Source organism: Electrona antarctica, assembly GCF_951216825.1.
Source record: "Electrona antarctica genome assembly, chromosome: 12".
NCBI classification, from domain to species: domain Eukaryota; kingdom Metazoa; phylum Chordata; class Actinopteri; order Myctophiformes; family Myctophidae; genus Electrona; species Electrona antarctica.
In genome coordinates, this window is record NC_136793.1 from 7,617,680 (window position 1) to 7,645,179 (window position 27,500).

Consider the following 27,500-nt stretch of genomic DNA (forward strand, 5'->3'; position numbering starts at 1 on the left):
AGAAGGGAGAAGAGTCTAGGACGTGTGGAGCGTGGTCCAGGGTGTTTTAGAGAAGGGAGAAGAGTCTAGGACGCGTGGAGCGTTGTCCAGGGTGTTTTAGACTAGAAGGGAGAAGAGTCTAGGACACGTGGAGCGTTGTCCGGGGTGTTTTAGAGAAGGGAGAAGAGTCTAGGACACGTGGCGCATTGTCCAGGGTGTTTTAGAGAAGGGAGAAGAGTCTAGGACGTGTGGAGCGTTGTCCAGGGTGTTTTAGACTAGAAGGGAGAAGAGTCTAGGACACGTGGAGCGTTGTCTCAGCGTTTTTAGTTAAGGTTCTTCCAGCTTCCCTGCGAGGGAATGAGCCTTTCATAACAAACAGGGAACACTGACACACTGACTGTACCTCTGTCTGTCTGTCTGTCTGTCTGTCTGTCTGTCTGTCTGTCTGTCTGTCTGTCTGTCTGTCTGTCTGTCTGTCTGTCTGTCTGTCTGTCTGTCTGTCTGTCTGTCTGTCTGTCTGTCTGTCTGTCTGTCTGTCTGTCTGTCTGTCTGTCTGTCTGTCTGTCTGTCCAGCTCTCCTCTCTGAAGAAGCTGATCCATCTGGACGTGGCAGAGAACCTCCTGGTGTCCATCCCCATCTGCGCTCTGAGGATGACCTCCATGCAGCTGCTGGACATGAGCAACAACGCCCTGACCGACCTGCCCGAAGACATGGACAGGTGTGACCTTATGACCTATGACCTCACTGACCTGCCCGAAGACATGGACATGTAACCTTATGACCTATGACCTACGACCTCACTGACCTCCCTGAGGACATGGACATGCAGGGATAATGGCTAAGGGGTGGCGCAAGATATAGCCTTCATGTATAAACTTGTGTGTGTGTGCGTTTGTGTGCGTTTGTGTGCGTGCGTGCGCGTGCGTGCGCGTGCGTGCGCGTGCGTGCGTGCGTGGGTGTGTGCGTGCGCTCTACCTCTATTTCCCAGGCTGGAGTGTCTCACCACCCTGTTCGTCCATAAGAACCGCCTGTCTTACCTCCCTCACTGTCTGACCAACATCACCACCCTCAGCATGATAGTGGTCAGCGGAGATGACGTGAGGGGCTTATCTACCAGGCTACCCTGCTACCCTGCCATCAAGTACTGAACACCAACCCCCTAAATTTACAATTTAGGCATTTAGCAGACGCTCTTAATCAAGAGCGACTTAGATTAGGCAAGAACAAAAAAGCATGGCAATACATCACATACTGTACATAAAAAGTAGTTAACATGTGTAATCTAAGAACGTAACACGAGGGCCACTATAGTTCCACACTCACTCCAGAGGGCCACGATAGTTCCACACTCACTCCAGAGGGCCACTATAGTTCCACACTCACTCCAGAGGGCCACGATAGTTCCACACTCACTCCAGAGGGCCACTATAGTTCCACACTCACTCCAGAGGGCCACGATAGTTCCACACTCACTCCAGAGGGCCACTATAGTTCCACACTCACTCCAGAGGGCCACGATAGTTCCACACTCACTCCAGAGGGCCACTATAGTTCCACACTCACTCCAGAGGGCCACGATAGTTCCACACTCACTCCAGAGGGCCACTATAGTTCCACACTCACTCCAAAGGGGCCACATTGCATATTACTGTATCAAAATATCTTGAATTAGGTCTGATATTTTTAAAATTCAGATTTATTTATTTTTTGTTATTTTTGAATTGGAATCATTTCAATTGCAATTAGTTATAGGTTACTTATTTTAAACTTTATGACCTTAAATGCAAATACATTGAAAAATACAATTCTATAGTCATTCAGCTATAGGATATTAACCTGAGGGCCACATTAAGTGAAGGTGGGGGCCGCATGTGGCCCCCGGGCCGCCAGTTGCCCATGTATGATCTAATCAACATGACCAGCTATAAGCTTGGCTTTGCTGGTCATCCAGCCAGCCGGCTGGCTGGATGACCAGCAAAGACCAGCAGAATCCAGCCTAGACCAGCTAACCAAATACACTGACAAACCAGCATGTTCAGCCTGGTATACCATCTAAACCAGCTAAGACCAGCTAAGACCAGCTAAAACCAGCTAAGACCAGATAAGACCAGCAACCATCATAAGCTGTTTTTTGCTGTTCTTTTTGTCAGCAGGGATTTTCTCTCATTTTATAATTTAAACTCTGGCTGCCGCATTTTGAACAAGATTGAATATATGTTTTCAATGTGTTTCCATGGAAACAATGTTGTTTTCTCTGGTTGTGCACACACACACACACACACACACACACACACATACACACGCATGCACGCGCACACACACACACACACACACACACACACACACACACGCAGGTTCATCAGGCTGTACGACAACCCGCCGAGTGAGGAAGAGAGGAAGAGGAGGCAGGAAGAGGAGAGGAAGAAGAACAGACACAAGAGGAAAGAGGAGGAGGAGGAGGAGAGGGAGGACGGCAGAGACAAAGAGTTCATCCAGGCTTACGTCAGCTCCCTGAGAGACAGAGGTGAGACTTATAGGCTACTAAACTAGAACTGCACTCTGTCGAGTGCCTACTTGCGCTTTGCGCACTAGTAGGCCATAAATGGCCTACTATAGTGCGCAAGCAGAGCGCGCAAGTACTGTCGACCGCTACAAACTTTCAAATCTCAGCCTCTCTGTAAAACATTGGAATTAAATACTAAAGTCGGGTTATAACTGGCCGTCAATGGTGACGTAATTACGATATGTTTCAATATTGGTTAGCTAACAGGTAACGTATGTATGTATGTATAGTGTATGTAAGTTGTAAGTTGAAAAGTAGTATATTGTGGTCACTTGGGCTTTTTGATGCGTATGCCGTGGTATTGATTTTGAGTGTGACGTAATGAAGATATGTATCAATGCCGGGATATAACTGGCTTTCGATGGTGACGTAATAAAGGTAGGTTTCAGATTACATACATGTATACATAGAGACATTACCTTTAATCCTCCCGACACTGAAACATATTTTATTACGTCACCATCGAGAGCCAGTTATACCCCGGCATTGATACATATCTGCATTACGTCACTCTCCAAATCAGTATATGTACCACGGCATACGCATCGAAGCCCCGGATAAACCACATTACTTGCGCACTCTGCTTTCCTGAAAAATCTATGTTTCTATGTCAGCGGTGCTCAACCTTTTTGTGTGTGTGTGCGTGTGTGCACGCACGTGCGTGCGTGCCATTGCTTGTCTTCCAGATACAGTCCCCTACTCCACCACCAAGGTGTCGATCTCCTGTCAGCTGTGATGAAGACGAGGATGATGTAGATTATATTAATTATGATGACGACGATGATGATGATGATGAAAGCTGTGTGACGTCTGTTACAATAGGTTAGGTAACCTGAAGAGACATGACATGAGCATGTTTACACTGGGGGAGAAACCCTTCCACTGTAACCCAGTGTGACAACACTGCGGGAGAAACCCTTCCACTGTAACCAGTGTTAGACATGACATGTTCACACTGGAGAGAAACCCCTCCACTGTAACCAGTTTGACAACACTGGGGGAGAAACCCTTCCACTGTGACCAGTCAGTGTGAGAAGGCTTTCACTCAGCTATAGCTCATCTGAAGACGCATCAGCGTGTTTGTTCACACCGTGAGGAAATCCTTACCACTGTGTGACAAAAAATTAGGTAGGTGATGTAATGGTGATGTAAAACAAATGGTGTCAAAACAAAAATATCTTTATTGTTAAGTAAGGGATAATATCTGGCTAGGTGGTCATTGTCGGGAGATAATTCACCGACAGGGAGTTTAACCACCGAGGCGAAGCTGATGTGGTTACACTCCCTGAAGGTGAATTATACACATTACATGGCTAACTAACATAAATTAATACATTGACCCAAAACACAACAAAAAACATAAGTTCGCGCTGGCTGCGCCTGCAGCTGCAGGGCTGGAACACTGTCGGAAAACAAGGAAGTGAGTTGATCAAATAGAATCCATTTTCAGGTCCTGCTTCGTCTATTTCTCGCTCAAATGTTTTAAAAAAATGTTTTAAGAGCAATGTTTAGCTGTAAATTACATTGTGTGTCACTAGTGTGTGTGTGTTTACATGGCTGTCATGTTGGAAACAGCAGTAAATCAAGAGGGGCGCAGCCGCGCAGCTGGTGCTCAGAGGTTTGATTAGGCAGCGGTCAGTTATACAGCGGAGCGGTCATTATCGACACATAATTCACCGCTGAATTAAGCGATTGACCAATCAGAATCAAGCATTCAACCAAGCCATGTAATAATGGCATTTAATGTTTGTGTTAGGGACAAGATGACGTACATTTTCCCTTCATTGTCAATGGCGTTTCTAAAACACACTGAACTAAACACAAACATTAAACCTTTATATATGAGGGGCTCAACATGTGTGCAAACACAGCAGCAAGATTTGTGAGCTGCTGTGATAGGAGAAGGATATCACATGGAACACAACCACCCTAAAGACTAATCATTGTGTGTATTCCTGCACATCTGCATTGAGTGATCTTGGTACATAGAAATTGATTTATTGAATTTCAAATGTACAATTGCTTTGGCAATGTAAACGTATGTTTTCTCACGCCAATAAAGCCCTTTGAATTGAATTGAATTGTGTGGACAGATTCCAGTATCACAACAGGAACCACATAACAGCATAATTGTTTTAACTAAAGTGTAAGACTAAATGGACTGAGGTATACTAGACCTGTACGTGCCCGGCGCCCGTCGGTCACCGGCCTACAGTACTTGGGAACGATGCAACTTGGGAACCTAATAATACCCATTGTCATAGCACCCGTTTTACCTATCTGTCTGTGTCCCTTTTGTGCCCTTACTGTATATGGAGATCTCTGTAGTATGCAATAACTGTCTGTCTGTGTCTAGTCCTGCGTTACCAGACTGTTGCCTCCGTGATTTCCAAACGCTTCATCATACAGTCTGGGCCAACGGAAGAGGTCTCATGAGTATCCGGATACAGCGGAAGTGGAGCCTCCTCGCCACTTCCGTTTCGTCTTTACAGTCGCGCATATTTATCCTAATATAAATAGAAAACATCTAAGGCTATAGCTTGTTGCTTAGCAGAAAAGGAAATAAAAATATATATTTTCGTGAACGGAAATGGCAGCTTCCGTTACTCAGCTCATGGGGCTATAGTCCCAGACTCTATATAGCATTCGGAGATTGTGGAATAGTTGTCTGGTAACGCGAGACTAGTCTGTGTCTCTGTTCCTGTCTGTCTGCCTGTGTCTGAAGAATGCAAACTGACTGAAAAGCGGACTGGTTAAGTAATCAATTGGCAGGTGTGGGGTTGCCATGGCAATCAATTGGCTGAGGCAGAGGCTGGAAATTGCACAGGTGAGAGGAGTTGGCTTCATTAGGCCCACTGGCACACCTTTTGTGGTGTTTCTGGACAACGGTGTATGCCACAGACTCGAGACCGGGCACTGCACTCCCTGTGGGGGTGTGGAACGCATGTGTCGAATTTGAAGTCGGTTTATCGAGTTACGTGCATTACAACAGTGCACGCACACACACACACGCACACACACACACACACGCACGCACACACGCGCACCAGGCACGTGCAGAGGGGGGGGGGGCTAGGGGGGCTTGAGCACCTGCCCTTTTGCAGAAAGTGCCCTTTCTCCAAAAAAAATAAAAAAAATAAAGTTTTTTGTGTGGGGGACCAATAAGAGCTTGTGTGGAAGGCCAATACGGGCTTGTGTGGGGGACCAATAAGGGCTTGTGTGGGGGGCAAATAAGGGCTTATGTGGGAGGCCAATAAGGGCTTGTGTGGGGGGCAAATAAGGGCTTATGTGGGAGGCCAATAAGGGCTTGTGTGGGGGGCAAATAAGCCACTCGGTGGCGTAGCGCGCCACTCGGTGGCGTAGCGCGCCACCGAGTGGCGCGCTACGCCACCGAGTGGCGCGCTACGCCACCGAGTTTGTAGATCTGCTATTTTTCAATAGCTAAAATATAACATAATGCTTTAAAACACCAAAAGTGGTTCCCGCCCAGAATGGTACAGTACTGTGTTGGCCCGGGATCCCACAGGGCTCTTTACTCGGTCTGCTACTTGTTTCCCTCCGTACGGAAATATTTGTGAGTGACGGTGCTATTTTTTTCAGAATATTCACTCCAGAATAAGAATTCATATGTATGGAAACGGATGAGTACGCACACACACCACACGCGCACACACACACACACACACACACACACACACACACACACACACACACACACACACACACACACACAGCGTCCGCACACTCTCTCTCACTCGGTAGACTGATGTAGTATGCTTGGCTGACCTTTGAATGCTTTTTGACCACCCGCCATCAACTCTCCCTCATGTGAAATTAGCGCCGTTTAATGAGAATTAGAACGGCCCATTTGATCCGGCACCGGCCCGGTCTGGGGAACGACACGCTGGACCAGATAATGGATCTTTAATGGCTTCTATCGGTACCGAGACGACTCGCCCCTTTTCCAACTCGCCCTCGCGAAAAGTGAAGACGGCTCGCCACAGAATTTCAAAAAGTGAAGACGGCTCGCCACAGATTTTCGAAAAGTGATGACGGCTCGCCCCGAGCCGTGGAGAGCCCGCCCCCATAGTGTGGACAGCTCGCCCCACAGCGTGGATATCTCGCCCCAACGCACGGATATCTCGCCCCGTGTTTATTTCATGTTTATTTTACCTTATTTATCATATTAGAACATTGTTTGTCAAAGGAGAACATTTAGAACCAGTTAGAACCCGTTCGTTTGTTGTTGGTCAAATTAAAATTATGCATGGGTAATGAATGGCTTACTCCCCTCCATTGTTCTGGAAATTCCATTCCAAGTACAGTACTTGAAATTATATGCACTCATGTTTACATAATGTTATCCAGTAACATTCGTTTTTGCATGTCATGGTATGGAGTTGCTTATTTCATTGTTTAGCTGGGGACCTGGAGCCTGTGAAATCTTTCACAGACTTACAGTGCCACCGGTTACGCACCGCCATTCCGAACCACCGCCATTCCGAAGGTTCACTTCCATATATCGGAATGGCGATGTTTCCCCATGGAAGAATTCGCCCCGCCATTCCGAAAGTTAAATCTCCGGAGCGCACAGAGCTCACCTGGTGAGCCTCACCATGTGCATGTGCGCAAGTTAATCTCTCTCTCTCTCTCTCTCTCTCATATTCCCCTGAGTGACCTACTGCCGCCACCGCGCAATCAATCAATCAATCACTCCGCACCGATTTCAGTAACAACCCCTCTCACCCCTCTCTCTCTCTCTCTCTCTCTCTCCCCCTCCCTCCGTATCTCTCTCTCTCTCCCTCTGTGTCTCTCTCTCTCTCCCTCTAATAATAATAATAATAATAATAATAATAATAATAATAATAATAATAATAATAATAATAATAATAATAATAATATAGTCCTCACCTTGGACATTGGCCTATAGCAGCCGTGCGTCATTTCTTGAAAGCGAACAGCACTGCTTTCTTTTTTGTCTCCAATTAATTCTGGGCCTTTGGAGAGAGCTATAGTTTTAACCCAGAATTTACCCAAATCTCAAGCGCAATAGTTCAAAGTTCTCTCTAATTTCACAACGCATCACAGCACGACAACTTGTGAACTAGGAGATTAGATATATTCGAAGAAACTAGCATTTAGGAACCACTGGAAAAAATAACAAGCATCCGTGCGCAACTTGGAGCTCTCCAAATAGCCACATTCAGAAGGCTGTCTGTGATTCTAATTACTCCGTAACCACCAGAAGTATGATGAAACTTTCATCTCATTAATCATTGGCATGCAGGAATTGACATAGCGTTATTTAGGCTATAATGATCAACTTGTGCATGATAATTTTATGTATCAAATATTATATTAACTCAAGGAAAAGGTAATGTTACAGCTTTGAATAGAAATGTCGGAACTGGTGTAGAATGGAAAATAAGACCTGCCTGTTGCTCACTGCGCAATTGGAAAGAAAACCAGCATGAGCATGGGGTGTTTATGCTAATCTGTCCATAATAGTCCACATGCCCATAATTGAAGTCTTCAGAAGGAATCCATGAGATGAGATCGCACAGCTGTCCAGTCTGGTCTGGACTAATATCAAACCAAAACGAGGCTATGTGCGTAAATACTGCACTTAATAATAACAGCGCAGCAGCAATAAATAAATTATTAACGTGCATGAGAACGCACTATATGCCATTGGTAGCACAATGCAAATCCTCAAAGAAAATGCGTCTTCCTAATGGATACATTTGGAATGGATATTTCACAATATGATAACGGAAGCAATATGCAGGGGTTTCGCCGTTCACCGAGGAACAAGAGGCGTGCAGAAGAGGGTGCTTTAAACATAGTCATGGTAGATGCAGCCAAACCAGAGTCTGTGCGCTTCTTTGGGGCGCTATACTACAGCTACACAATAGCCTATTCAGCTCTTAAGTTCAGTACAAAAGTAGCCTACTCTCAGTCCCATTCAAAGGGTGGACACATATCCAAATTAACCCATGGCCTATACCTTCAGAACGATTTGCACAGTGGTGGAAAAGTTTTGCTTAAGTTAAAGTATCAATTTTGCAATGAAGAAATAAGTCCGGTAATCAACATTTGAGAAAGGCCTTTACTGTTCCTTGCATGTTCCTTGCAATGACATGACATCAGCAGTTACACATCGGTATAAAAAAACAAAACAAAAACAGTTTGCAAATGTAAAAAATGCAAAATAGGCATTAAATAGGCCTAATTTTACTGCAGTAAAGTGGACATGTAGTGGAGTAGAAATAAAAGTAGGCCCATATTAAAACAGAAAATTATCCACTAGAGGAAAAAAAACTCAAAATCAAAGCACGTGAGGTCGGCGGAAAAAAGCTGGGGCGAGATGGAATTAGCTTACAGTAGGTTATGACTTGTTATGAATTAAATAAAACCTGAGTGAGTGAGTGAGTGAGTGAGTGAGTGAGTGAGTGAGTGAGTGTTGCGGGACTGTGCGCTCCAGCCAGGTGGAGCTCTACGGATTGGGCATACAGCCAGCTGGTGATGCTGTGCGTCTCTGGTCGTTCTGCTGGTTCGTTCTATACTATAGGGTTATTTGTTCAAGGCCCATTCCCGAGTCAATGGGCACTCATCAGACACGTTGGGTTTACCGTTTATGGACGCACGCGTATTGGGCTCCGAATGAGCGGCCATTGATAGGGCTCATTAAATAACAGCTCCGTGGGGCCGAATGAGCGGCCATTGATTGACATGAAAATAGACAATTCACCGTGGGGCAGAATGAGGGGCCATTCACAGACTAGCGTATACCACCCTTTCGGAATGGCGGTGTTTCGGAATGGCGGGGTTTATGCCCCCCTTTCGGAATGGCGGTGTTTCGGAATGGCGGTGTTTCGGAATGGGGGGCTGTCCCCGCCACCAACAGGTGGACTCAAATCATGAAGGCAATTTATGTGGAATCTTTCACAGACTTTCATACTAGTCTACTACTAGCCATATGCACTCATGTTTATGTTGCATGTCATGGTAGGCCTACCTGCAATTTTGTTGTTGTACTAATATACATAATAATAATAATAATAACAACATGTATTATTTATTTCAGCAGGTGGCACTAAAGTTCTTGTTGCTTCCCACTTACATAGAATTGCCTGCCTGTTATTGTATGCTGTGTGTGTGTCAAGTTCTTGTTGCTTCCCACTTACATAAAATTGCCTGCCAGACACCTTTGATGTCAAAGTACATGTACAAATATAGTACAGGTAAAAATCTCTCTCTCTCTCTCTGTTTAAAAGTAGGCTACTATTGTGAATCAGTGGACCATGACAGCTTAAACACAACTCTTCTTTACTTTCAAAACTCAGAGTCAATAATAAGGCAAAGCAACATCATCACACATCATGTTGTATGTCAAGACTGAAGTAGTCGATCCCAGATAATCCCCCCAATCATCACAAACAACACAGGAATATGCAAGAGCGCAGCACAATCAAACAGCTGTCAGTGAGACATAACAGCTACATGTAAAAAATCTCTCTCTCTCGTTGTTGGGGCGACTTCTCCGGACTTTTGGGCGAATTCTCCGGACTTTTGGGGGCGAATTCTCCGCGCGTTGGGGCGACCGCTCTTCCCGTTGGGGCGACCGCTCTTCGCCGCTTTGGGCGAGTTGGAAAAGGGGCGAACCGTCTCGTATTCCTTCTATCAACACCACGGCCGTAAATGGGTCAGTTAACCCATTTTGGACTGAGGTTGATTAAAAAAAGGCTTCTAAATCCCAACGGTTTTCTGAAAAATCCATGTTTGTGTCAGTGGTGCTCAACCTTTTTCATGTCAAGGACCCCCAGAATTATCTCTATTGGGCCACGGACCCCCATCTCAAAATATGTAGTTCCAGGGACCCCCCAGAAGCAAATATTTTAGTTAAAAATGTTCGCTCTGAAATATAGATTCAAAGATTTGCGCCACATTTTTACGACTTTTCAAAAATATCAGACCTACTACTTGTAGGTCTGATATTTTTCAGTAGCTAAAGTAGAACAGAATGCTTAAAACACCAAAAGGGGTTCCCGCCCAAAATGGGTTAAGGGGGACTTTATGAGCGCGAGCGATATGACCCAAAAGAAGCACCTTTTGTCTCATCTGAATGAGCGTACTGTACAGAGTACTGTACTCTATACTGTATTCATATGTTTTTTAATAGGGATGCACGATTAATCAGTTGTCATCGATATGAAAATATTAGTCTTAGCTGATGTTTGATCTTGTAATATTTACGTTTTAAAGGGGAAGCAAAAAGTATTTCAAAAGGGCCAACAGGTTGGAATTCTTAAAGAAAAATAAAAAAATACTTCATTCAAGTAGTTTGAACTAATATCTCGTTATGGGATATGGGCCAAAATGCCAATTCTGTATTTAAGTCCGACGTCATTTTGTAGTGCTACGTTACGTCCGGGTCCAAGTGGCACCAGCTCCCGTCCGCATCTCATTGTAAATAGAATATCTAAACGCGTGATTTTTTTTTAAATGACGTTATTTTCAGAAAGGAAGCCATTGAGGGTTAAAATGGGTCTTAATGCTTCCAACTCGAGTAGAATTATTAATGTTTTGTACAAGTGTCCATGACAAAGAAAGTATTAGATGTGGAGACAATGAAGACTATTATTATCATTATTATTGAAGGTGGTAACAGTCCATTTGCTCAGTACAATATTTCGGGGGCATATTTAGAATGTGTGCAGGCTTGAGTATGTTGAATCTAGTTTGCATTAATGAGGATTTAGTTGACACAATGAAATAAAATGGCGATAGTATCCAGTGTGGGGCAGACGGCCTGTCACAGCCAGATTTGGGAGAGCAGCAGCTTTGTTGTTGCAAGGAAAGCGGTAAAATGAGACTTTCGTGGTTGTTTTCGTCTCAGATTTAGTCTGACGGAGCGTCACAGTATAACTCTATGGGGACACAAAAGCGACACAAATTAGGACCCGGAAGTATCTCTGGAGGGGGCGCTCACGTCACGGCTAAACTACTGAAGTATCTCTGGAAGGGGAGCTCACGTCACGGCTAAAATACTGAAGTATCTCTGGAGGGGGCGCTCACGTCACGGCTAAAATACTGATGTATCTCAGGAGGGGGCGCTCACGTCACGGCTAAAATACTGAAGTATCTCTGGAGGGGGCGCTCACGTCACGGCTAAAATACTGAAGTATCTCTGGAGGGGGCGCTCACGTCACGGCTAAAATACTGAAGTATCTCTGGAGGGGGCACTCACGTCACGGCTAAAATACTGAAGTATCTCTGGAGGGGGCGCTCACGTCACGGCTAAAATACTGAAGTATCTCTGGAGGGGTTGCTCACGTCACGGCTAAAATACTGAAGTATCTCTGGAGGGGGCGCTCACGTCACAGCTAAAATACTGAAGTATCTCTGAAGGGGGCGCTCACGTCACGGCTAAAATACTGAAGTATCTCTAGAGGCGGCGCTCGCGTCACGGCTAAAATACTGAATATCCATATAGTGTTAAAGCTGTCTTTGGCATTCACGGCTCCCTGTATATAGAAGCGAAAGCTCTCCTGAGCAGCTTGTGTCTCCGCAGGATTCTCCTGGCTAACATTGAAAAAGATGATGAGGATGATGTTGAGGCCGCCACCTTCATTTGTGTGTGTGTGTGTGTGTGTGTGTGTGTGTGTGTGTGTGTGTGTGTGTGTGTGTGTGTGTGAGTGTGAGTGTGTGTGTGTGTGTGTGTGTGTGTGTGTGTGTGTGTGCGTGCGTGCGTTTGTGTGTGTTTGCGTGCGTGCGTGGTTGGGGGGGGTGTCTATTCTGCGAATTCACGCAGTTGCGGAGGAAGCGATAACGAGCTCCGTTCCTGCCGTCTCCCTATCCCTAAATACCCACCTAAACCTACTCACCCTCCGACCGTCACCACCCGACGCAATCTCAAGTCCCTAAACCCCTCCTCCCTCTCATCCTCTATTCTCTCCTCTCTACCCTCCCTGGAGTCCTTCCTCTCTCTCTCACCCGACTCCGCAACCACATCCTTCCTCTCCTCTATCTCATCTGCATTTGACCAACACTGCCCTCTCTCGACCAGGCCAGCTCGCTCATCCCCACCGGCCCCCTGGTTATCTGAAACCCTCAGATCTGAACGAACACCTCTCAGGGCAGCTGAAAGGAAGTGGCACAAGACAAAGCTACCAGATTATCTCTCCCACTTTCACTCACTCCTCTCTGCCTTCTCCCTCTCACTAACCACTGCTAAAACCTCCTTCTACCACACCAAAATCCAATCCTGCACTTCTAACCCAAGGAAACTCTTCTCCACCTTCTCCTCCCTCCTTAAACCCCCTCCCCCCACTCAACCCTCATCCCTCACCGCGGAGGCCTTTGCCACCTACTTCGAAAAGAAGGTTGATGATATCAGTAGCTCCTTTACCCCCCTCCCCCATAAAGAAGCACTCGACTCAACCAATGCTAACCATAACATACCATGCATGTCCTCCTTCTCTCCTCTATCCCCAGACGAGGTCCTGAAACTAGTCACATCCACTAGACCTACCACCTGTCCTCTCGACCCCGCCCCTTCTCCAATCTTCCAGACCATCGCACCTGACCTGCTCCCCTTCATCACCTCCATTATCAACACCTCATTAACCTCAGGCTGTGTCCCATCTGCCTTCAAGTCAGCCAGGGTATCACCACTCCTCAAAAAACCAACTCTTGACCCCTCAGATGTCAAGAACTACAGACCGGTATCACTCCTTTCCTTTCTTTCCAAAACCCTTGAACGTGTTGTCTCTAACCAGCTTTCTCTCCATCTCTCACAGAACAACCTGCTGGATCCCAACCAGTCAGGATTCAAGAAGGCACACTCCACGGAAACTGCACTCCTCGCAGTCACAGAAGCACTACATGCTGCCCAGGCTGCTTCCCACTCTGCAGTCCTGATTCTCCTAGACCTATCGGCGGCATTTGACACAGTGAACCACCAGCTGCTCCTAGACACCCTAGCTGATCTAGGCATCGGCGGGACGGCGCTGAAGTGGTTCTCCTCCTACCTCTCTGACCGGACTTACCAGGTTTCTTGGAAAGGTTTGCTATCATTCCCCCGCACCCTCCAAACTGGGGTCCCACAGGGATCTGTACTTGGTCCCCTCCTCTTCTCACTGTACACTAAATCCCTCGGCACCATCATCTCTGCTCACAATATATCCTATCACTGCTATGCCGATGACACACAACTGTTTCTATCCTTCCCCCCCTCTGCCACCCAGGTAGAAGAACGCATCACTGCATGCCTGGCTGACATCTCACAGTGGATGTCTTCCAACCACCTCAAGCTGAACCCAGACAAGACTGAGCTTCTGTTCTTCCCAGCTAAGTCCTGCCCTATGCGGGAGCTAACTATCTCCGTAGACAACGCCCTGGTAAAGTCTGTCCCGACAGCCAGGAACCTTGGTGTTGTCCTGGACAGTCAGCTCTCGTTCAAAACACACATCACAGCTGTCACTAGATCCTGTAGGTTTACACTCTACAACATACGACGAATTAGACCGTTCCTCACCCAGGAGTCAGCCCAGCTCCTAATCCAGACAACAGTCTTGTCAAAACTTGACTATTGTAACTCCCTCCTTACTGGCCTACCGGCATGTGCACTTAAGCCCCTCCAACTGATCCAAAATGCCGCAGCCCGCTTGGTCTTCAACCAGCCAAAATTCTCACACGTCACCCCCCTTCTCCGCTCCCTCCATTGGCTCCCGGTCGCTGCCCGCACAGAATACAAAACTCTGATGCTGGCATTCAAAGCAACCAAAGGCATGGCCCCCCCATATCTCACAAGTATGATCGTACCCTACAAACCCTCCCGCGCACTCAGATCAGCCAACGCAGGGAAGCTGGAGGTACCTTCACTAAAAACGCCGGGACAACGCTCCACACGTCCCAAACTCTTCTCCCTTCTGGCTCCAAAACTATGGAATGCACTTCCCATCACAGTCAGAACTGCAGCCTCACTCCCAATCTTCCGCCGTAGTCTGAAAACCCACCTCTTCAGACTCCACCATGGCCCGTAGCACTTGCCCTAGCCTAGCCCCTTAGATAGCACATTATGTAGACTTAGATAGTATTTTAAACAGACTTATAGCTTGTTACGTAGACAGCTCTAGAATTGCACTTTATGTAGTCATAGCACTTTATAGTACACATGTATAATATATTATATAGTATAGTATGTATAGTTTACATAGATACTCCACTGTTACGTTCTTAGTCTACGCATGATTCATGATAACTACTTTGTATATATGTGATGTATGCCATGCTTTTGTTATTGCTTAATGTAAGTCGCTCTGGATTAAGAGCGTCTGCTAAATGCCTAAATTGTAAATTGTACACACACGCACACGCACACGCACACACCACCTGCAAATAGTGTTCCTTTATGTATTTGTAAGTCAGAGAACCAGGGGGAGCTTTGGGTCCAATTAGGATGTGTTTGTAGTTGTTTAAAGCAGTGATTCTTACACATCTCCATGTCAAGGACCTCCACATTCATGTATTTGTCCAACTAAGGACCCAACATTTAAAAATGTTTTGTGCCAGAAGGAACAACATTGATTGATTGATTGATTGAAAAATGTATTAACAGTTTGCAGAATTACAGTACATTTCAAGCACAAACTCAATACAAAGGCTGTTAACTGTGAGTGGACGACCCAATTAAGCATTACACTTGTTTACAACAGGGTCCACCATGTTCAATTCATCAAAACATTTAGAGACGTACAAATAGACACTTCTATATAGACAAAGAACAGAACAGGAATTAATCATAATGGAGGTAAAAAGGGAAAAGAAACATATACAGTGAGGGGAAAAGGGGGTTGTTGTTAAAATGTTTCAAAGAATATTCCACATTTTTGTCACATTTATTTTTTTCCATGATTGTTTTGAAACTAGCAGATCTACAAGCTCACAACGCGTCGCATTGCGAGCTTGTAGATCTGCTAGTTTATGTTTATGTTTATGTTACTGTAGCGTCCCAGTGGAACACTAGTACTGTGTTATGGTTAGGACTGTGCTACTGTGTGTGTTCCTTTAAGGACCAGCCCGGGGGAAGTACTTCCGGGGTCAGGGCGGAAGCACGTTTAGTCGTTTACTAGTTTGGTGGTGTTGTTGTGCTCTGAGCCGTTGGGTTACGCTAGCATTTTGTTAGGCTATTCGTAGCTATCCAGCCATCACTATTGTGTGCCTTGTAACTCGTTATTTGGAATAAAAGCAACTTAAAGAAAGAAGGTTGTCATGTCGTTCGATGGGGAGAACCCCACCGGTCATTACATTACATTAAGTCGGTTCTTCGGTGCCACTGAAATGTTGTGACGACCCGAAATCATCTCGGCTCTCCAGCGGTGTTTCCTCCTTCATTCAGCCCAGCTAAGAGTTCCATTTGTCGGCGTTGAAGCCAAGGAAACAGCGGTAGTTTGGAAGAGAGTCTGTTTGGTGTAAATGTCTCCTAAAGGAGGTAAAACGAGTCCAATGGAGTCTGTACGGCTGAAGATACATGAACACATGACGTCAGTGGTGGGAGAGGACATATTGTGCGTTTTGGACAAACACACAACAAGCGGTGATGTTTGTCGGCTCAGAGTGTTTGTGTTGGAGCGCCTCAGTGTGGCCGCAGAGTGGATGTGTAGCCTCGTCCAGAGAGAGATGGAGACACTAGAAACTCTGCTGGAGAAACACAACAAACTGCTGGACATTGACTTTGATATGGACATCGATCTACACACTGCAGGTATGTGTGTTACACACACAACACCAAACTACACTGCAGGTATGTGTGTTACACACACAACACCAAACTACACACTGCAGGTATGTGTGTTACACACACGACACCAAACTACACTGCAGGTATGTGTGTTACACACACGACACCAAACTACACACTAAGGTTGGGCGATATGCCAATGTTTTTCAATCGCCCATCGTCTGTCCAAAAATCGCCGATGGACGATATATTCGTGTCATATAAGTATAACAGCTCACTGCGGGTCGCAAAAAAGCCTGATCTACAAGCTCTCAAGGCGCCGCGTCCTGCCTGTTTTTGCAGCGCCGTTCGCTACGCGCTGAGAGCTTGTAGATCTGTCTATTTTTGCAGCGCAGCCACCCAGGGTAACAAAATAAGAAATAAGTTATAGGTGGAGATGAATTGAAGTTGGAACGGACAAGCAGCTGCAAGCTAACATCACAACCACCAATCCACCATGTCTGGGGACAGTGTTGTTAGCCGCAGCAACATGTAGCCTGCCCTTGTAACTTCTCCTCCTCCCCGGAGAAGTTTTGCCTCCCCGCACCGTCGGGGGCTCGGACGGCTCGGAGCGCCGGCCCCCATCATGGGGGCAGCAGCCCGCACTCCCGCAGTAGCATGGGCTGCTGATCCACAACACAAGCTCTCAAGGCGTCGCGTCCTGCCTGTTTTTGCAGCGCCGTTCGCGACGCGTTGAGAGCTAGTAGATCTGTCTGTTTTTTGCAGCGCGGGTGTCAGGGTAACAAATTAAGAAATAAATTACAGGCGGAGATGAAGTAAAGTTGAACAGACGAGCAGCATGCTAAGCTAAGCTATCATCACCACCATGGCTGGTAGTGTTAGCATAGCATGTTGCAATGCTAACTCTCTCACTCGCTCCTTTTCCTTTTCTTTATTTTTTTATTTCCCCCCCCCCCCCGACTTCACGGCCATGCATTGAAGCACGTCGGGTGATGAGACATGAGACATCAGTGTGCCTGTATATTATTTAACTGGGTCCGGACTGGAGTGACAGTGTAAACAAAACACAGCAACATGTAGCCTGCTCCACAGTAACGTCTCCTCCCCGCCCAGACAGTCGGAGCGTCAGACCCCGGTGCTGCTGCTTGGGCAGGAGCATACAAGGGGAGGAGGGCTTTCTACCGGCGGCTGCTGGCCCAAATTAATTCGCATTTTGCTCACACTTGTACAGGCTACGTTTTGCAAAAAATTTAATAAAATCGCCCTGAAAAATCGCCTAATAAAAATAATCGGCGATAGACTCATCCAAATCGCGATTGACGATAGATTCGTATCGTCACCCAACCCTACTACACACTGCAGGTATGTGTGTTACACACACAACACCAAACTACACACTGCAGGTATGTGTGTTACACACACAACACCAAACTACACACTGCAGGTATGTGTGTTACACACACATACGGCACATTAATGACAACACCCTCTGGTGTAATATTGCTTAATTCAGCCATTGCTCACGCCTGCTGTCAGCTGGTAATGTGTCAAAATCAAATGACTGACAGCTGTCACAGTTTGGTACAGACTCGGATCACCCTGCCGCAGCCATGTTTAAAATGCACACGTGTGTATGTGGAAGCTCCGCCCACAGCTGAGGTTGTCATATTTAAAAAAATCACACCTGTGTGAAGTGAGGGGCGCTAATATATTAACCCATTTAGGCCTGACGTTTGCTCTGAAAGAATATATATTCAAAGATTTGTGCCGCATTTTTACGATTTTTCAAAAATAGCAGACCTACAAGTTCATAGCGCGCCACCAAAAGGGGTTCCCGCCCAAAATGGGTTAAGGTCTAACTCATGTTGATTAGGTGATGTAATGGTGATGTAAAACAAACGGTGACAAAACAAACATTAAATTCTCTTTATTGTTAATGGCATTTAATGTTTGAACTAAAAACAAACATTAAACCTGTATATAGGAGGTGCTAGCGCCCCTCAAAAATATATATAATGAGGGCCGGGGGAGGTGCCTTGGGGCGTTCGATAATTATACGTCAAACTATCAGTGTTTATTTAATTGGCCCGTTTGACTGTCAAGGGTTCAGCCTCCAGGAAGAAACCCTAAATACAAAGGGAATACACCATTGCACATACAAACCACACCAGGGGGTCTAATGAAGTACTGTCACCTCATAGACACATGAAAACTGGAAAGATTTAAAATATTGTGGCACTGCATCTTTAAAGTATTTATTGTATTCCTTCATTCCAGTCCAGTGTGAGGAGTCCAGTCTGCAGTTGAAGATCAGTTCTCCAGCCACGACTGGTTCTATTGAACAGGAACCTGAAGACCACCTTAAACAGGAACCTGAAGACCACCTTAAACAGGAACCTGAAGACCACCTTAAACAGGAACCTGAAGACCACATGGATCTCAGTAAGTTTAAAGCACTCTGTCTTTATTTATTGTATTGGTGAAAGTGGGTCGGTACTGAGGGTGTAAAGATGTCTTTATTTATTGTATTGGTGAAAGTGTGACGGTACTGAGGGTGTAAAGATGAACTGATATGAATCGGTTATTGACTACATGGATGCATTGATCTAAATGTATTCTGAATGGGACGATGGTTTGGTTGTAAATGTATTAATGCGTTCACTGAAGCTTTGCAGTTAATTCTACTTCAGTATTAACTATCCGCCCTGAGTCTGGGAGGTCGCGGTTCAATCCCCGGCCGGGTCATACCAAAGACTATAAAAATGGGACCCAGTGCCTCCCCTGCTTTAGCCTGGCTAATAAGCCAGACCGAATCAGCCGTTGGCAAAAAACGGCGGATTACGGTCTGGAGAGGCTCAATTGTACGCACATTTCCTACACCAGAGAACTGGTGTGGCCAATCGGGACACGGTATGCAATATGGGCGGGCTTTGGTACAGTGACATTCAATGCTTGAGACCTTTGACTGACAGTACCTCTAACCAATTGCGTCAAAGAGAAAATGTTTGAACCCACCCCCTGGGAAACAAGATCCATACACAGCATCTCCAGACTCAAATACCACACGACAGTGTGATTTGAGTCTGGCTTATTAGCCAGGCTACCCCTGCTTGACCCTCAGCATCAAGGGTTGGATTAGGGGGTCAGTCCCTGCGACATACTAGAGTCATGTCCAGGAGGTGTACATCAAGCTGCCTCACACTACAGAAACAGGAGATGAGCTCCTGCCCTATGGGCCTCATGGCTTGGCAAGGCTTACATACTATTAAGTTTCACTACTACTATTACTTTCTAAATAATAATGACCATAGACATATATAAAGATGGTTCACCAGTTGGCCATCTTGATACAGTGAACTTCTTTGGTATGTTCTATGGTGAAATCTTGACACATTTACAAACGGGTTGGTTTATTAAAAACGCCATCAACGTGGCTATGATTCAGGATGCTTATCTGCTTAGTTCCTTTTTATATGAAAGTCCATTATAAGTATGCAGTATCATCTGACATTTATAACAAACCAAACTGTTTGAAAATCACTTGAAAATTGAGCAAGTTATGGTTATTAAAAAAGTACATGCACCACAGACACAATGCTATGAGTGGGCGAGCTACCTGTAGCAAGATGGCCACCATATGGCGACGTCACTCTCCATTGGCCAGCAGCGGGGCGTTTCATCTAGCCTTACTATAACGTCACTCTCCATTGGCCAGCAGTGGGGGTGTGTCATCTATCCTTTCTCATATATATCTATGATAATGACTACCTCTCATTCAGCTGGTCTCACATCTTCTATGAGAGCGCTGCAATGTAAACAAACAACGGCCACACTATTTACAGCACAGAACGCAGTCAGCGCACCGTCACATTTCAATGTTGGAACATGTGGACAAAGAGTAATCTGTTGATACTTCTTCCAGCCACTACTCTGCACTGAGGTACAAGATTCAAACCTTTTATAGAGTCTCTTTGTATTATTTTTCCTAGACTTTCTGCACGTCCCTGTGTGTAAAGAGGAGGTTCCACCTGAAGAGGAGAGGAGCTCCAGTCAGGTCCAGGAGGAACCACAACCTCCACACATTAAAGATGAACAGGAGGAGCTACTTCAAAGACCAGAAGAGGCTGGTGGGTCAACGTTGACATTACTAGCAGTGAAAAGTGAAGATAATGAAAACAGAGAGACAGAGCCTGTAGCCGGCACCTCAACTAAACACATGAAAACACAAGCTGATGTAGAGGACTGTGGAACATCACAACCAACTAGTGATGAGCAGCTCCTCTCTTCACACTGTGTAGAGGACTGTGGAACATCACAACCAACTAGTGATGAGCAGCTCCTCTCTTCACACTGTGTAGAGGACTGTGGAACATCACAACCAACTAGTGATGAGCAGCTCCTCTCTTCACACTGTTCTGAATCTGACACTGAAGACAGTGATGAGTGGGAGGAGCCTAGGGGAGATCAGTCAGCTTTAAACACACTGAAATCACAAAACACACAACATGTGGGAGGAGCCAAGCTGTCCCAGGACCTGGAATCATCCACACAACCTGACTCCATGAGGAGTCACACAGGAGGACAGCGCAAGCTGTCCCAGGACCTGGAATCATCCAAACAACCTGACTCCATGAGGAGTCACACAGGAGGACAGCGCAAGCTGTCCCAGGACCTGGAATCATCCAAACAACCTGACTCCATGAGGAGTCACACAGGAGGACAGCGCAAGCTGTCCCAGGACCTGGAATCATCCAAACAACCTGACTCCATGAGGAGTCACACAGGAGGACAGCGCAAGCTGTCCCAGGACCTGGAATCATCCAAACAACCTGACTCCATGAGGAGTCACACAGGAGGACAGCGCAAGCTGTCCCAGGACCTGGAATCATCCAAACAACCTGACTCCATGAGGAGTCACACAGGAGGACAGCGCAAGCTGTCCCAGGACCTGGAATCATCCAAACAACCTGACTCCATGAGGAGTCACACAGGGAAGAAAGGTTTTAGCTGTACAGAGTGTGGCAAAGTGTTTAATCTAAACGGAAATCTAAACACACACATGAGGATTCATACAGGGAAGAAACATAGTTGTACAGAGTGTGGCACAATGTTTAATCACAAGAGAAATCTAACAACGCACATGAGGATTCATACAGGGAAGAAACGTTTTAGCTGCACAGAGTGTGGCAAAATGTTTAATCACAAGCGTGATCTAAATAGACACACAATGATTCACACAGGGAAGAAACCATTTAGCTGTACAGAGTGTGGCAAAGTGTTTAATCAAAAGGGAGATCTAAACAAACACATGATGATTCATACAGGGAAGAAACCTTTTAGCTGTACAGAGTGTAGCAAAAAGTTTAATCTAAAGGGACATCTAAAAGTACACATGAGGACTCATACAGGCGAAAAACCCTATATGTGTACAGTATGTGGTAAAGGCTGTGTTACTACAGGTGATCTACAAAGACACATGAGGACTCATACAGGTGAAAAGCCCTTTTCGTGTACAGTATGTGGTAAAGGCTGTACTGCGACGGGTAGTCTAAAAACACACATGATGACTCATACAGGTGAAAAGCCGTTCTCTTGTACATTATGTGGTAAAGGCTTTACTCAGATGGGTAGTGTAAAAACACACATGATGACTCATACAGGTGAAAAGCCGTTTTCTTGTACATTATGTGGTAAAGGCTTTACTCAGATGGGTAGTGTAAAAACACACATGATGACTCATACAGGTGAAAAGCCGTTTTCTTGTAAATTATGTGGTAAAGGCTTTACTGAGACAGGTCATCTAAAAACACACATGAGGACTCATACAGGTGAAAAACCCTATTCTTGTACAGTATGTGGTAAAGGCTGTATTGGTACCAGTGATCTAAAAAGACACATGAGGACTCATACAGGTGAAAAACCCTTTACTTGTACAGTATGTGGTAAAGGCTTTACTCAGACGGGTGTTCTAAAAACACACATGATGACTCATACAGGCGAAAAGCCATTTCCTTGTACAGTATGCGGTAAAGGCTGTATTACTACAAGTTATCTAAAAATACACATGAGGACTCATACAGGTGAAAAACCCTTTACTTGTACAGTATGTGGTAAAGGCTTTACTGAGACGGGTGTTCTAAAAACACACATGAGGACTCATACAGGTGAAAAACCCTATACTTGTACAGTATGTGGTAAAGGCTTTACTCGGACGGGTAGTGTAAAAACACACATGAGGACTCATACAGGTGAAAAGCCATTTCCTTGTAAATTATGTGGTAAAGGCTTTACTGAGACAGGTCATCTAAAAAAACACATGAGGACTCATACAGGTGAAAAACCCTATACTTGTACAGTATGTGGTAAAGGCTGTATTTGTACCAGTGATCTAAAAAAACACATGAGGACTCATACAGGTGAAAAACCCTTTACTTGTTCAGTATGTGGTAAAGGCTTTACTCAGACGGGTGATCTAAAAAAGCACATGATGACTCATACAGGCGAAAAGCCGTTTTCTTGTAAATGATGTGGTAAAGGCTTTACTGAGACAGGTCATCTAAAAAAGCACATGATGACTCATACAGGCGAAAAGCCATTTCCTTGTACAGTATGCGGTAAAGGCTTTACTCGGACGGGTAGTGTAAAAACACACATGAGGACTCATACAAGCCTTTAGTTTAAGACATATGATCAGTCAGTCTAATCCAGGATGACAATGATTCAAAAGCAGAGGAATTACATAATCTGACAACATCAACATGACTGAATAAAACACACATTAATAGTTTATTGTGATGTATTTTTGTTTTATCTTGTGTATAGATCTTATTTTCTATTCAACATGATGGAATTTCATGTTTATTTTCTCTTGCATTATTCCCTCCAGCTTACTGGTTACTGGTAGTACAATATGAGTCTTAGTGTGTGTCCACATTGGTCAGGATTTAACAAGTCATATTCATGCTATATGTAAATGAGTACGTGAGGGCTAGGTGGCAAAGAAAAATGACATACCAAAAATCTCAATAGTTCCAAAAAATGTTCAAATGTAATGTTCAAAATAATGTTCAGAAAAAAATTCTTTCACAAAAAAAATGTAGCTTCAAAAATGAAAATAACAAACTTACATTGCTTAAATTCAAGCACCCAGTCTGGACATTTCAGGTCCCAACACTGTCCTAGGAACAGAGCTCATGGTGCCCCAACACTGTCCTAGGACAGAGCTCATGGTGCCCCAACACTGTCCTAGGGCAGAGCTCATGGTGCCCCAACACTGTCCTAGGGCAGAGCTCATGGTGCCCCAACACTGTCCTAGGACAGAGCTCATGGTGCCCCTTCTCTCTCCATGTCTGACACTAGAATGACTACCTCCACTCAGACCTCTGTCTAGTGGAATGACTACCTCCACTCAGACCTAGACCTCTATCTAGTAGAATGACTACCTCCACTCAGACCTAGACCTCTATCTAGTGGAATGACTACCTCCACTCAGACCTAGACCTCTGTCTAGTGGAATGACTACCTCCACTCAGACCTAGACCTCTGTCTAGTAGAATGACTACCTCCACTCAGACCTCTGTCTAGTGGAATGACTACCTCCACTCAGACCTAGACCTCTGTCTAGTAGAATGACTACCTCCACTCAGACCTAGACCTCTGTCTAGTGGAATGACTACCTCCACTCAGACCTAGACCTCTGTCTAGTGGAATGACTACCTCCACTCAGACCCCCCAGAGGGGGTCCCCGGGGGGCCAACAAGGTTGAGAACCCCTGATCTAGTGGCCACACACACAGTATTCACCTACATATCTAGTGAACATGAAACAAAGAAAACATTTAAATAACCTTTAGAGAATCTTTGTCAATACAGGAGCAGTGGATTCAGTGGTGACTATTTTCTGAACCTCTGACCAGGAAATGAGGATGGTGTGAGTATTGTGTGTTTGACAATAATAATGATGATACTTAAACTGTTTGACTTGTAAAGGAATAAAGGTTTGTTTGACCAACCAATTGTATCTGTGTCATTATGTGAAATGGAATGAATGACTATATGGATATCAAACTGTAGGACTAGTCAAGATCAACTGATTGCTAACTTAGCCATGGTTAGCATGGTTAGCAAACAGTGCTTGATAATAATGACCTTTTAGCCTGACAGAAAGCACAGAGAATAATAACAGGTCATGGAGAATATATTGTAATCCTGACATATGGGAATGTGGAGTATGAAATGAGAATATGGTAAACAGAAAATGAATATCTCCGCTGTCGGGAGGAAACCTCTTAACTCCAAAATCTTCATTTTTCAGGAAATGGAAAAACAAATTTTACATTTTTCAGAAATGAAAGAAAACCATATATTTCTGAAACAAACCAATACTGCCTCATCAAAGTTGGTATTGTGACTTTGTATATTATCAGATACTTGCACGTGTCATTATATTATCCCCACTTTACCCGAATACAGCTCAAATGGAGTTAGGTGGTTTTCTCTGTCAAGATAGTTCATATCAATGACAGAAAAACCTCTTAACTCCACTGACAATGGATCTCCAAATTTGATTATCACACACACACACAGACATGGATGCTTTCCATTGGTTCAATATGTAACAACACAGACATAAAGGGTGTTCAGTAGCATCGATTTATGAAGAAAAACCTCAAAAATGGAGTTATGAGGTTTCCTCCCGACAGCAACGATATGAAATACAATTGAACATGTGTGGCTCAAGAGGAAAAGTGAGAAAGCAGTCTGTCTTTATCACACAATAATTATTATGTTCATTGATATGCAGTAAATAATGGTGCAGTTAGAGTGTGTTGTTTAGATTGTGTGTGTGTGTGTGTGTGTGTGTGTGTGTGTGTGTGTGTGTGTGTGTGTGTGTGTGTGTGTGTGTGTGTGTGTGTGTGTGTGTGTGTGTGTATACAAAAGGAAATAATACTTTTATTTTTTTTAACTAATTCCCAAAACACTCACATAGACAAACTCATATGCTCACACTCATGTATTGCTTTTATTCTTATGGAAATAAGCTGTTGTCTTAGCCATGTGGGCACACAGATGTGCCCTTTAGTGGGCTTTGAGCCCCTGCCCCCTCAGTGCTCTCTGCACGGCCCTGACGCGCACACATGTACACGCGCTCGCACGCAGACAGACAGAGACGTGGCACATTTATAGTTAGACTAGACCTGTAGGTGCCCGTCGGCCACCGGCCTACTTGAGAACGATGCAACTTGGGAACCTAATAATACCTGTTGTCAACTTGTCCCACATGGAGATCTCTGTATCTGTCTGTCTGCCTGTGTCTGAAGAGTGCAAACTGACTGTGAAAAGTGGAGTGGTTAAGTAATCAATTGGCAGGTGTGGGGTTGCAATGAGGCTGGAAATTGCACTGGTGATAGGGATTTGTCTCATTAGGCCCACTGGCAGAGCCTGACCCCTTTTGGGGTGGTTTTGTGGCCGTGGGTCCGACCGACTCGACATCGGGCACTGCACTCCCGGCGGGGGTGTGGAACATGTAGGCCCATGTCGAATTTGAAGTCGGTGGGGCAAACTGTTCTCGAGTTACGTGCATTTCAACCGTACACACGCGCACACAGAGACACACACACACACAAAGAGAGAGGTGGCGCATTTATAGTTATCCGTGCAGGAATGAATGCAGTCCACTAGGGAGCACTGTCACACAGGATGAACAACACACAGAATAGAGCCGATATGAGCTGTGAACACAACAGTAAATAGAAAGCAGGATTTCTACAGGTTGGATTGATTGATTTGATTTAACAGTTTGCAGAATTACAGTACAAAAACTGTTAACTGTGAGTGGACGACACCATAAAGCATTACACTTGTTTACAATAGGATTATAGGACCCACCATTTTCAATTCATCAAAACATTTAGAGACATACGAATATACACTTATATATAGTCAAAACAGGAAATCATCATAGAGGAGGTAAAAAGGGAAAAGTACATTTTGGTGGCATAGGAGCGAAATTAATTTAGTCCCTTGTTTGTGAGAATCTGGGTTGTACATGGTTTGTTGCACTCCCTCTGGTGTTGTGGGTGTGGACTTCATTGACATTAAGGAAGCATCTAGACAGGTACATGGGTATCTTGGTGGTGTATCGAATCTTGTGGACCAGACCCATTGCAAGATGCTGTACTCTGTCGTCGACCCTAAGCCATTCCAGCCTGTCAAAGTGGGCTGGGGTGAGATGGGTTTGGGGTGGTGAGGCCCAGTATAGTTAACCTGACTCCGCCACTTGATGCCAGCAGCAGCTAGAAGCTAGAAGCTGCTGCTAGAAGCTGCTAGAAGCTGCTGCTGATTGGCCAGGCCGTTTTGTGGCCGGGCATCAAGTCTGCCTGAGAGTTCCCAGATGGGAGCAGGAGGGGGGAACCCAGTGTACTCTCTGCTGCCCCATCTGGCGGAGTCAGGTTACAGTATAGTAGCCTGACCAGTTTGTTTTGGGAAGTCTGGAGCCTTGTTTTAAGGGCATTTGAGGTGCTGTAGCAGGCTACCAAGAGAGGTGCATGCATAGTCGAAGAAACCTTGTACGAGGGCTCCTGTTCTTCAAGGTGTTACACATGCACACACACACACACACACACACACACGCACACACACACACACACACACACACACACACACACACACACACACACCAGAGGTAGGCCTATACTGCTGTGGGTTTGTTGTTGAAATGCTCGGCAGCAGGCCTACCTCTGGTGTGTTTGAAAATAGCCGATCTATGTGAGCTTGTAGATCTGTTATTTTCAAATGGCTGATAGGGTTGATGTACCTAAGTACTGTACTTGAGTAAATGTACTTAGTTACTTTCCACCAGTGTGACAGAGAGTGACATTTTGACAGAGTGTAATTATAGAGCTGTTGGAAACACAATCAACACTGTTTACATTTACTATTAATCCCTGGCATGTGCGCGCATGTGTGTGCAGTGTGTGTGTGTGTGTGTGTGTGTGTGTGTGTGTGTGTGTGTGCGCGAGTGTGGCCATTCCTTTGAGGTCACAGAGGTCATTTTTACCGAGGTGGATGAAGTCGCGAAATAATTGCCTAAAAATAACTTCGCTGCGGCAAAGACATCGGACCACGGCTAGATAATTGACTCGCTCGTCTGTGTGCGTGCGTGCGTGCGTGCGTGCGTGCGTGCGTGCGTGCGTGCGTGCGTTTACATTTTGT

General features: G+C 45.2%; 1 protein-coding gene across 1 annotated transcript in view; it reads left to right on the forward strand.

Moving 5' to 3' along the window:
- lrrc2 (leucine rich repeat containing 2) overlaps nt 1–4,493 on the forward strand; it is an 8,206-nt gene extending 3,713 nt beyond the window's left edge. The window contains exons 6-9 of the mRNA XM_079516710.1: nt 553–698; nt 969–1,121; nt 2,335–2,504; nt 3,230–4,493. Coding sequence (XP_079372836.1) covers nt 553–698; nt 969–1,121; nt 2,335–2,504; nt 3,230–3,279 — 519 coding nt within the window. The 3' untranslated portion in view covers nt 3,280–4,493. The remainder of the gene's footprint in view (nt 1–552; nt 699–968; nt 1,122–2,334; nt 2,505–3,229) is intronic.
- The last annotated feature ends 23,007 nt before the right edge of the window (nt 4,494–27,500 follow it).